The following is a 13,094-nucleotide window of genomic DNA, read 5'->3' as shown; positions in this document are numbered from 1 at the left end:
AAACTAATATCTATCATTTGCATCATACATGACAAAATACTAGTAATAAAGGTAAATAATTAAATACTCCTATGGTGACTCAATCAATTTTAAAAAGCAAAGAATAAAATTAAAAACATCCAACTGTTACAAAACTCACCGGTATGGTGAAAGGCAGGGTTTCATGCTGATTCAGTGCCAACTCAATCGATAATGAGTTTAATTAGGTTAGAATTCCTAACTCAAATAGATAATAAAATTGATTAAGTTAAGTTTGATTTGAACTGGTCACTTAAAATATTTAAGGAAAGCATTTGAGTTGGTCAATTTAGGTTCATGGGTATACATGTGAACACTGTTACTTGACTGTCACGCCATATAAAATTGTTTTAGCAGTGGATGAACATTAAAATCATATTCATAATTATAATGATTTTTATTCACTGATGTTACATTTCTTTCACCAATAGTATTAAAATCAAACAGAAGCTAGATTTATACAATAAATAACGCTGAAGGAGGCTAAACGATTGTATCAATTTGTTGGAGTTTTCTCAGTGAAATTACAACTTAATATTTACTGAACAAAATATTGTTCCCTAGACAAATGTAGTACTGATTTTCTACACATTCATTCAAAATTTTATATATAGTAAACCTTGGGACCTATATATAAGAAAGAATTGAAAGAAAATATAGAAGATGTGTAAAGTATACTCATCTGACTAAAACAGTAGTATTGTATTAGCTATGTGCAGGCAGCTCAGAGATTAAGCTATCTATCAGACAAGACTGACTCACTCCATGAAAGTAGGAGATCCCTCACAACTGTTGGTAAGTCTGCACCAAAAAGATATCACATTAAGCATGCATCTTGCACTCATACAGTATTGGTGGATTAATTGTGTTAAAAGTATAATCCAGTCTTCGAAGAATTTTTTTCATACAACTTTTTATTAGGCTTTTGTCAGTTTGTCCATACATTGAATATTAAAATTCTTTTGTCTGGAGAAAAAAGTAAAGCACAAGAGTTTTTACAATGTCATTTGGTCACAAATTATCACGTTTAAATTTGTCAGATTTTAAAATAGTTATCTTAAACGTTATATCTATCATGACTTTTTATATATTTACAATGTAAATCTTTAATCACATATTGTCATGACCTTTAAAATGACCATCTCAAAAAGTTTTTACCCTAATTTCTGATAGGTTGAGTGAGAGTGAAATCTTAACAATGGTGAAAAGAAATTAAATTTATTCTCTCAAGTCACTTTAAATATCACGACAAAAGCTACAAGATCAATGAGGGAGCAAATGATAAAATCGTTATATTTTGAGGCATAATTAAGTGTAGTTGAATTAAGTCAATTTCAAGTTTCACTAGATCTTTACCTCTAGCTACTTCTACGGCCACAGATGGGATGTCTATCTGATCTTCAACCAACCTATACACATCGACGAGCTGTATAGAATACGAGTCAGAAATGTCCAGAACAAAATTAAGGACCTTTAAGGAAGTGGAAAGGGTCATACTATTAACACAAACCTCTTCAATATGAAGCTTTGAATCCTCAGTCAAAGCAAGAAGAAGCTGTCTACGTATTCCTTCATCAACAAAGAAGAGGCGAGCCCCATCTTTGATTGTGTCAGTGAGGTCCAATTTTCTTTCAACTTTCCAGTTTCTCTGGATTTGCCTGCATGGATGTGCCTCTAATGAGTATTACTGAATGACTTAAAAGTAAAACAAACATGCGGGTGTTCTTTTGTCAATGATAATGTTTTAAGAAATACGAACGTGTCTTTCACTTTCAATGCTGGATTGTTACTCATTTTCGCCACATTTTCCTTTGCAAGAACAATAAGGTTTTCAAGCCGTTTCCACTGGAAAAGACCATCTTTGAATAGAACCTGAAACAACAAAGTATATCAAATGAGGAGCAACATAAGTTTACAATTGCATAGCAGGTATGATTTAGTATTCAGTCTTAGAACAAGACAGAATCACAAAAATACTTCGATTGAAATTTGGATTAATTATTGGTTGCTACTTAATACTTGCTAAAGATATCTCTTAGATAGTGTACTGAAAATTTTACATGGAGGTCCTATGTGCTTTGACCCAGGTAGCAGAGAAAGGGAAGAAAGAAGATGGACAAAACTTTGCCGCAAAACATGCTTCTAGCATAGCTTACTGAATTGTATTGACATTTAAAGAAAAAGGTGGAAAAAGAAAGATTTTTTTATTCTGTTCAAATATATTATGCGGTAAAATTCATAAAAGGGATACAGTTGGTATTTTTCTATCTCTCATATACTGACTGAAAATTTCACATAGGGGTCTACTGTGCTTTGACCCAGGTAGCAAAGAGAAGAGAGAAAATGGACAGAACTTTACAGCAAATCAAGCTTCTAGAATAGTTGACTCAATTGTATTAAAATTTAATGAGAAGGGTGAAAGAAAGAAAGATTTATTGATTCTGTTCCAATAAATTATGCCAATAGATCCATAAAAATGATAAAGTTGGTATTTCTCTTTTCTGCACTATCAAGGAAAGGATTGCAAATCAGTGCCCAGAAGCATATCCACAATAGAGGCTAGAGTAGCTAAAGCGACTTAAAAACAGTTTTTTATAGGTAGTGTAGTGGAACTCAACGTCTTTGAATCGGGATACCACAGAGTCTAGATACTCACGATAAGGCTATTACTTCAAATCAAGACTCTTATACCTCCCTTTAATTTGACTAGTGATCAAGGTAAAATATCTTCCAGTAGATCAGCGGGCATCATACGTGGCTAGCTAACCTATTTCATTCCATTCATCTAGGTAGTTCATCATAGCAGCTAGAGATTGGGCCCTAGCCCACAGATAAAGTATGTGTAACAGAGAATACAATACCAAAAGACTCACTATTCCATAAGCCAATATAACAAAGTCACCTTTCACCACTATAACACAGATGATGTAAGATAACAGACTAAAGACACCAAAAGACATTATGCTACAGTGTACAAATCTAGCTATCTGCTTCAAAATTGAATTCGTCGTGTCTACTACCCTTTTCTCCAATGGCCGTTATAAGGCAATATCGTTAGCTTATGAATTCAAATATAGAAATTAAAATGGTTTTACTTCATGGAAGTATGTCACTATGGGACCCCTTTTTCATCTTTCATCTCCAACCTTCTTACCTCATGATACTTGAAATTGTTTCAAAATTTTAAATATAAATTGGCACAAATAAGTCTCTTTTAATTTGAGGATTGTAAATTATTCAGAATAAAATTTATGTGCATAATTTTGAACATAATTACTAACCTGTATGAGGCGTTCACGCAGAGCTGGATTTGGGTCTGTCAATAGTCGCTTAGCCACATAAGGATACGCAACCTATTTAAAATACTGGTGATCATATTAGACTGGAAAATAAGGAATGATAAAGGACGACAGTTTTGACAGTTTCTCAAACTGATTCATTTACAATAATGAACTACAAAAGTATTTAGAACTTTATTACTTTTGATACCATATAATACAGTTTTCTTTCTTCTAATGCAACTTAAAAAAAAGTTGCCTTCTAAAAATAAATAGCATGCAGTTATCAAATGAACTTCAAATCTGGACAAGTCAGAAAAATGGAGTCTTTACCTCAAGAAATTTGAAGTCAGGTTTCAGCGTAAAACAGATGCCTTCTTGGGTCAATAAGGATCGAATTACAAGTGAAAACCTTTCTGGAATTCGAATGGGATAATTGTAAACCAACTGGTTAAACTTTCCTGCAGTATATTTCATTAAAATTTGATCAGGGCGTGAAAAAAATTGAAGTCTAAATGCAAATAACGTGTTCCTAGATTACAAGAAATTCGAAACACCAAACTAAATCACAATAGAGATACAAGTGTTTTTGAGTTCATGTTTGGTTTAACGTTGAAACAAACTAAATGTGGATCCATGATATGTGTGTGTGTGCGCGTGTGTGTGAATTAAAACCACTTTGAGGAACTTCCTTTTTCTACATCCAAAATCGATACGAAGCTAAATTGCCAAACCAAACATGTACTTCAGAATAAATAAAAAGTAATTAGTTTGTCATTCCTGTATAAGAAACAGATTTAGTCCTCCACAAATATGTTGACAACCTCCATCAATTCCACAGAGGGAAAATGATAAGAATAAGATGGAACGGCATAGCCAAACAACTTGTAACTACGAGTCCATACGTCATGTTCCGAAAGTATTCATTGTGGCTTTTTACTTTAACTACCCCATTTAACAACAGAAGACAATTCAATATCAAATTAGAAAATTTATTCCATTAAGCATTGGAAGTTAGGTTGAATGGTCACATTATAGTAATGGCTATTTATATTAAATAATAAAGGAAAATGCCTACCAGTGACACTACGAAAATTAAAATCTGACAGTCCTTTTCCGGCTGAGTTCTGCCAAATTGCTTCCAAAGCAGGAATTATGGGAGTGACATCAGTCCCTGGTGACAGGAAGCCTAATCTGGTGAAATCATTAGCCATTTCAGCATAGTCCTCATTCACAGCGTGGACAACAGCATCAATTAAGATCTGTTTATTTTGCTGAAGAAATGGAAGCAGATCAACATGTCAGCCAAAAAAACAAGCATGAAGAACGAATCAAAGGAAATTCCATGCTCAAGACTATAATGGAAGCCATCCTAAAAGAAAAATATTTTCCCGCACAATAGATCCTTAAAGGGGAAGTGGAAAAGAAAATGAAAGAAGTAGGAAGTGAGGTTATTTAAATTGAGTGAAATGGTTGTAGACGTGACACGATTAATGTAATAAAATAAATTTTTGGTATATATTTAAAATAATAATTTGTAAGATAATTTTAAAAAAATATCAATTAGACATAAAATAAATTTTAAATTAAAATAAATAAAAAATCATTATCAAATCAAAAGTTATATTTCAAAACAAACATATATTAAAAGAAATTATTTCAGAAAATATCAAAATTTAAATTAATTAGTTTTATTTATAATTTTATTATTTTTATTTTAATTATTTATTTTACTGTAATATAAATATATATGTGTTTGTTAATAAAATATTAAATTATTTTATTTTATTTTATTATAATATAAAAATATAACAATAATATAATAAAAAAAATACAGCGCAGAAAGTTTAATGTTTAATATTCTTTTCGGTTTTTGTGTTTTGTTTGCACTTTCCCTTTAAATACATCTTAGTGAACAGAAAATCAACCGAAGCAAAACATAAGGTAAAATGTGTATCCACTGGGGGTATGTGCGACATTTCAGTTGGGTCCCATAAACATATCCACACAAACCCTTCTCATGTAACCAATAACAGAAGCATTGAAACTTGTCAAAAATATATGAACTACACATGTCAAAGACCACAGGGTAAATGCACGTAGTTTATACTTGTATTTGTACTTGGTTAAGGTCTAGGGTCTTGCTAGGCAAGGATCTTCAATTGATTGCAACTTATGCTTCAGGGGTTAATTCATTTGATTTTGAAGCACTCACAAGACAGAAACCAATCAATTAGTCCTGTTCTTACATAATGCAACAGCAGATATTAGAGCCGAAATTATTGCATATTTTTCTTTTATGAAATAAAATTGCCTATTTTACTTTTCCTGTTCTGCGTGATACTTTGACCTATGATCATTTCAAAGAAGTACCCCTGTCGTACATTCAACAGGAATTATTAAATATAATGATGTATTTCATTGGTAGAGCATTCTTTGTATTTTCTTCTGACTTAATAGAATAATATATAATCCCTTGACATCTTTCTCTCTCTAATATACATTTTACATTTATTAAAAAAAAAGAAATCTGCAATAAAATCTGTTCTACTTGAAGAAAGTTAAATCAGGATAAATTTGAGAAATATTAGTTTCTTTCAAAGATAATAAATCCATTATTGGTACCGAGTCAAGTTAGACCTTTAAACAATGCAGCATAAAACCCCCTAATCCTCCAAAATATAATGGAATAAAATCAAACGAAAAGGCAATGGCAGTATGAAAATCTTTTAAAACATTTGGCAATTATACCATTATACTTCACCTTAAAGGTCTTTTACTCTGCTCCAAAATCAGAAAATATAGCACATGATGCTAAATTAGTATTTTTAACTCAATATTCAAAGACAAGAAAAAAAATATTCAAAAAGGAATGTTTGGGGGTCACTGTGGGGGAATGGGTGAAGTATAGAGAAAAGAAAATATTAACACGATTTCATAGCAGTTTTGCATCAAGACAAATGATATTCTTCTCTCACATCAAAGAAAGGTAAGGGAGATCATATGCATTACAAAAAATAACATGTACCGGAAACATGTGGGTTTAAACTAACATGTATGACAGATTTAGGCATATAATGCAATGGCAAATATTATCAGAGATGAACAATAAACAACGGCATGGTTTATTACTCCACCTACTTGTGTGACCTAAATCCACATTCGACTTATGAATGAATTCAAGTTGCAACTAAACATTTCATTATATGCCATTATTTTGTAGCACACCAAAACAATAATTGATTGGTCAGAGAGTGAAAAAGTAATGGTCATTGCCCCACATGCTTGCCATATGAAGAATTACCTGACTGAGAACAGCAACATTGCCAAAGTCCACATATGCAATTCGCCCATCACGCATGGCAAAAATATTTCCAGGGTGAGGGTCTCCATGAAATAATCCAAATTCCAACAATTGTCGTAGGGCAGCACTCACCCCAATTGTTAAAAATCCATCTACATCAAGACCAGCTTCTTTGATAGCCTGATTCATGAGAGGATTATTATCCACGAGACAACAAACGAAGATGCTTCAAAAAGATACAACATATAGTACTATCATCCCTAATCCAAATAAACAAACCTGTGGATTGGTGCACCTGATACCATCAATCCATTCCATTACCAGCACACGAGGACCAGAAAATTGTTTGTAAACCCTGGGAATTTTGACTGTAGGGTCATTTTTAAAATTCTCAAGGAAATCTTCAAGATTTCGGGCTTCCTGAGATAGATAGGGAAATCCGTAAATTTGTTTACAACAAATATAAAGTGAAAGACACTAAAAATGCCAATAAGCACAATTGGGTGCATTAATTAGTTCAAAGCACCCCATTAAACTACCATGACAAACTCAAGGCAGTACTTAAAGTTACCAGGGTATAATCAAGCTCTTCCAAAAGCTTTTCACCAAATTCATCAACAATCAGCTCAGCATTACATCCCAGCTTCTGCATACTGATGCCATTTAAGAATGAAGCCAGAGTGCGGAATAGGAAAAGATCCCGATATATAATAGGCTCTATCCCCGGCCTCTGAACCTGCAAGAACACAAATGTCTTCAGAAGTTGATTTAATATCTAAAACTTCATGTTTTCCCCTTCGTTTATATTTTAGCAATACATTTCAGCACTTTAATTATAAAACCATATAAATATTTCAGTTAAAGCCAAATTTGACAACAGAAATTAAGTAAAACGCGAAAACATGCAGAAACTTGAAAGAAGGAAAAAGTCATAAATCATATATCACTAATCGCTAAATATGGACAAAGAGTCAAATACAATTGAAAATGAAAAAGAAAGAAATAAAGTCTACAGGTTTGGAAAAGTATGGACAATAACAATGAATCAACCCAATAAAATAAACATGTAAAACTGTTGTAAACACAATGTTTTTAGCACGGAATTCAGGTCACAGCAGGATATTAAAGTGTTATAACGTAAAGGCAATCGCTTAGATGCAGCAAAAAGAAGATTAAGCAAAATAATTTAGCGGATAATTTGAAAACTATTAGCTGATCAAACAATTTTAATTAAAACTGAGCTATAATGCAAGATGAGAAAAACAAACCTTGATAGCAACATCCTCGCCGGTGGCACGCAATGTTGCCCGGTAAACTTGACCTAAACTTGCAGCTGCTATTGTCTCTGATGAGATTTTGCTGAAAACAGCTTCAAGGGGTTGACCCAGATCCTCCTCTATGATTCTGAAGGCAATCTAGGACATTTTTAGGTCATTCATCAGAATTATAATGTCCAAGTGACTATAGTGTGCTAAATGCTTAGCATAAATAAAATTAAAATATACAGTTGATGCAAAGTGGTAACTTTTACTTGATTTGGAAATGAAGGAACATCATCTTGAAGGATGCAGAGTTCATTCATATAATCTTCTCGAATAATATCTGGCCTGTTTGCAAGGACCTGTCAAACAAACGATATCAACTCCCTAAACTAAACCTTGCTGCCACGAGAACAAAACTATAAAACACACCTGACCAGCTTTAATAAAGGAAGGCCCCAGATCACACAAGAGGTTCCTAAGCTGTCGAGCACGATATGGAACAACCTCTTCATCCCTTCCAACCAAGAAATCATACACCAAGTTAGACCAGTACAAGCCCAGATTCCAAACTATCTCCACTCCCCGCAACATAAGTGACAAAATGGATCCTCTTGATTCTAACACTTTATTCCTCACCTAATAACCACAAGGAAAATGTCATCAAATTTAAGTAACTTCAAATTAGAAATAACAATCCAGCATATTGATATGCCTTTTTTTTCTCTGGCTTCGAAAACCTACCATCCCTCACAAAACGGGATACTGAACCCCATTTATGACAAATTATGTCCATTTTATAGTAGCATGCGTAACATACTTGTCAGTTGTCATGTAGACAATCTGAAGTTTAACATCATACACCATACAGTATAGTTTAAAATAAATTACTTTAACATCTGCTCAGTTAGGCAAATAATGTATAGGGAGCAACTTTTGGAATTGAGTTACACTAAAATTAAAATGTTAAGATAGTGTCAGTAAGTAGTTAATGTTAGGCCTATCAGAACAACCGTTATTAACTCATAATTGGACCACATGCACATATCTAGTCTTGCAAACTTCACGATCAAAATGTCCGGTACCGAGCATGCGAATCCCACATTAACCAGTTCAACTCATGGACTAGGTTTTGAAGCTGAATCAGGTCAAACCCAAATTATAAAAGACTAGTTTAATGAATAGACAAGATACAACTCAAGTTGCAAATGAAACAAAAAAGGCAGAATCAGCTACGCGTGATACAGATGCTTCAAAACTAAAGGCATGTCTGGAGACCAATTTGATCATGTTAAACGGAAGTTTTAGGCTATGTTTGGATTAAAATTTGGAAAATACTTTTACAAATCCAAATGCACCAAATGAAGGAGAAATTTGTTAATTTGAGAGTAAATAAAATACGATTGCAGTCTCCCGACTTTAATCCAAACATGCACCTACACTTTCCAGCGAGGGCACGGGTTTAGTTCATCCTAACTGATATCCAAACACACTACAACGACGACGAGGCACTAAAAACGCAGAGAGAAAGAGGCTAATGCGTACGTACGATCTCGGGCGAGTACTTGCGGAAAGGGATGCAGACGCCACGCTCGATATCGAGCTGCTCCAGCGCAGTGCTGCTCACTCCCTGCAGCGCCCTCGAAACGGCGCCGTTCGTCGCCGCGGAACTCGAAATCCGCACGCGCCGCGCCCTTTTCGTCCGCTGAAGCGAAGATGGAGCAGTCAAATTAGAGGTTCGCGGCGGCAAGAGCAGAGTGTCGCGACGGAGAAGGTGGGGAACCGTGCACGAGGAGCTCGCGTAGATGGAATCCATGGATGGGGAAACCGAAGCCGAAACCCTAAATCGAATCTGAAAGCCTTAAATTTGGAGCATTTGCAAGTGATCAGAGAGTTGAGATTTCAGAGTCAATGAAGAACCAAATTGAGCTCTGAAATACGCATGTAGCAAGAGAATGTGGTGTTGCGAAGAAGAGAACAAAAACACTTTGCGAGTTGTGTGGTCCACGTGGCAGAACCAAACACATACCACATCCACATTTTTTTCTTTAAAGGGAAAGTGTAAATTTATGTGGACACTTTTTGAGCTGAGTTGGCTACTTATCTCGCTATATTTTTTGAGTTTTGATTATTTTCATTTATGCAACTAGTAGGATAGCGAAGTCACTCACCCCGATAGTTTAATTTGTCAGATTTAACGGATATGAATAATTTCGGTAAATGTGGATGGATTATTTGGATTTGATTTTTATAAAATTATTTTTAAAAAAATAATATTTTTATTTTTATTTTAAACAAATAAAATAATTTAATGTGATTTAATAAAAAGTTTCAAAAACAAACTATCATACTAAAATTAAAATTAAATATTTAAATATTTTTAATATTTGAATTTGTAAAATTTAATAATTCAAATAAGGTTATCAACCATCATAATTTTATGTGAGAAAAGAAGTCTCACATCGATGAGAACTTACTTTGGAGCTTACTTTTAATGTTATAAATGTTTTCTTATAAAATCATCCCAAAGTCTCTCCCTTTCTATTCCTTTTTGCTTTATTTGCTTGAGAGAAGAATTAAGAGAGAATATTAGTTTTTTTCTTCTCTAAGAGAGAATATTAGTTTCTCCTTCTCTAAGAGAATGTTAGTTTCTCCTTTAAGGTTCTCCTTATATTAGTTTTTCCTATTTTCAAGAGAGGGGAGAGGGGTTGTCATTGTTTTCTCCTTGGGATTAGAGAGAATGGTATGTAATTTTTCCTTTCATTGAATAAATTATATTCATTGCCTATTATCTATTTTTTTTCCTTTATTTTCATCTTTTATTTTAGTTGTGAGTACTTGTGCTAGTACTCTGATACCCAACAATTTATTTATAACAAGAGACTAAAAATTTACAAGTTTAACTAGTTTCTTTGAAATATTTTCCTTCAACATTCAAGTTGTAATCTTGAAGAAATATAATGAATGACATGTATTTGAATTTGATTATCAATCCATTTGTTGTTCAAGTCAAGTTATACATAATAATAACATAACAATATTACTTTGTATGAAAAAGGGTGAAAGATGGGAATAAGGCAAATTGATTATTATAAAAAGATGATATACATTTCGGTTTGATAGTTAATGTATATAAATTCATAATAGCAATCATTGGTACTATGATACTACCATATTTTCAAAGTTTGGACAATGTCCTCATTGTATACAAATTTCACAAAAATACACATATACGAAGAGTCATTCTTTTTATCTATGGAGTATTTTTCTCTCAAATGCTTCATAAAAACACCAACCCTTGCCAAATATTTATGAATTTCAACAACGATTGATGTATTACATTGAGAAATAAAATTTAGTTGGATCAACGTGTGGCTGCTCATGTCTATGTTGATGTTCATTATAAATTAATTTGTACCAATGATACATTTTTTTTTTCAAATTGTCTTGATATAATTAGTTAATTATACAACTTTTTTTGAATCATGTTTATATATTTCTTTAAACTCCAAATCACATACTCAAACTTGTAACGAAGATAAAAAATGACACCAAAACACCACAAATGATTGATGTTTTAACATTACCCCAATACTTGTGATGTTTCATCCTCATGTTACAACCACTTGGGGTTAATATGTGGTTCAAATTTATGGTTGTCTTGTTAAGTGCAAAATGATGTAGAAAACACTCTAATGGCTTCATAGAAATTTCTTAAAAGTTAACAAAAGCTTGGACATGTTTCCAATAATTAGAAGTTGAGACCCTCATCACCAAAAAAAGATCAATATAGCTAGAGTATTCATTGTTAAGTTTTTTAAATGCAAACGTTATATATATATATATATATATATATATATATATATATATATATATATATATATATGGCTTAAATAGTCATTTGGTCATAGTTTTGATCGACTTTTTTCACTTTGGTCCTACTTTTGAAATTGTTTTCAAAATATATATATATATATATATATATATATATATATATATATATATATATATATATATATATATATATATATATATGTATATGTATATGTATATGTGTATATGTATATGTGTATATGTATATATATATATATATATGTATGTATGTATGTGTATATGTATGTATATATATATATATATATATATATATATATATATATATGTATATATATATATATATATATATATATATATATATATATATATACATATATATGTATATGTATATGTGTATATGTATATGTGTATGTGTATATATATATATATGTATATATATATATATATACATATACACATATATATATACACATACACATATACATATACACATATACATATACATATATATGTATATATATATATATATATATATATATATACATATATATATGTATATGTATATGCATATATAATTATATATATGCATATACATATACATATATATATATGTATATATATATATATATATATATATATATATATATATATATATATATATATATATATATATATATATATATTGCACTAATACAAAAAAGGCTTTTAACGTCTGATATTTTCGGTCTTTGACGTCTGTCCAAACACCGACGTCGTATTGGGTGACGTCAAAATTGACGTCGGAAAGCAGAGCAGACGTTAATTAACGTCAGGGCCAGGAGAGTCAGACGTTAATTAAAGTCGGGGCCATGAGAGTCAGACGTTAATTAACGTCGGGTCCAGGAAAGTCAGACGTCAAATAACGTCTGTCAAGGTTCTACCAAACATCAAACAGTGCTGTTTTTTTTAAGTTTTGTTGTTTTTACAACATTCTCACACCTGAAAATCAGAAAAAATCCATAATAGTTTCTAAACGCTTTTCTTAAGAGTATTAACTTCTATATTCCATAACTACTAGTTAATCAATAACTAGAAAAAGCCATTGAATCAAATGTCTTGTAGTTTAAAAAAAATGAGTAACAACAATATTGCATAGCTATAGTTTATACTACATAAATCTGTTAGGTATTTGTTATCCTCATGCCATCACCTTAATCTTATGTCGAGAGAAGAAAATAACTCTAGCAGATTACAAGAGATGTCTCATAACAAAACTCACTCACCCCTCTTAATGGAGAATTAAAGATCAAGGAGTGACCACCTAAATATTACTCCAAGGCAACTTAGAGGTCAGTTTAAAGAAATGTAAACACTTCAACATTATTCATAAAAAAGAAAAATACTAAGAACTCTCATGTAATG

General features: G+C 32.0%; 1 protein-coding gene across 1 annotated transcript; it reads right to left on the bottom strand.

Moving 5' to 3' along the window:
- Positions 1-473: 473 nt before the first annotated feature.
- ACDO1 (Protein kinase superfamily protein) lies at positions 474-9,817 on the bottom strand. Its single transcript, XM_028082923.2, has 14 exons — positions 9,409-9,817; positions 8,292-8,498; positions 8,132-8,221; positions 7,869-8,015; positions 7,172-7,336; positions 6,880-7,020; positions 6,601-6,780; positions 4,375-4,570; positions 3,630-3,757; positions 3,300-3,371; positions 1,778-1,890; positions 1,529-1,676; positions 1,375-1,444; positions 474-819 (listed from the first exon to the last, which is right to left on the bottom strand). The coding sequence occupies exons 1-14, from the start codon at positions 9,673-9,675 to the stop codon at positions 755-757; spliced, it is 1,989 nt and encodes a 662-aa protein (XP_027938724.1). The 5' UTR covers positions 9,676-9,817; the 3' UTR covers positions 474-754.
- Between the last annotated feature and the right edge of the window lie 3,277 nt (positions 9,818-13,094).

Source organism: Vigna unguiculata, chromosome 8 (assembly GCF_037176805.1).
Source record: "Vigna unguiculata cultivar grain cowpea cultivar isolate G323 ecotype 2 chromosome 8, ASM3717680v1, whole genome shotgun sequence".
NCBI classification, from domain to species: Eukaryota; Viridiplantae; Streptophyta; class Magnoliopsida; order Fabales; family Fabaceae; genus Vigna; species Vigna unguiculata.
Note: the sequence above shows the minus strand (reverse complement) of the source record. Positions and strands in the feature narration are given on the sequence as shown.

Excerpts from the sequence above, each read along its gene's own strand:
- ACDO1 (XM_028082923.2), bottom strand. The coding sequence starts at position 9,675 with ATGGATTCCATCTACGCGAGCTCCTCGTGCACGGTTCCCCACCTTCTC. Across the intron at positions 8,222-8,291 it reads CCTTTATTAAAGCTGGTCAG|GTCCTTGCAAACAGGCCAGA; the intron begins GTGTGTTTTATA and ends TTTGTTTGACAG. Across the intron at positions 820-1,374 it reads GGCCGTAGAAGTAGCTAGAG|ACTTACCAACAGTTGTGAGG; the intron begins GTAAAGATCTAG and ends TTTTTGGTGCAG.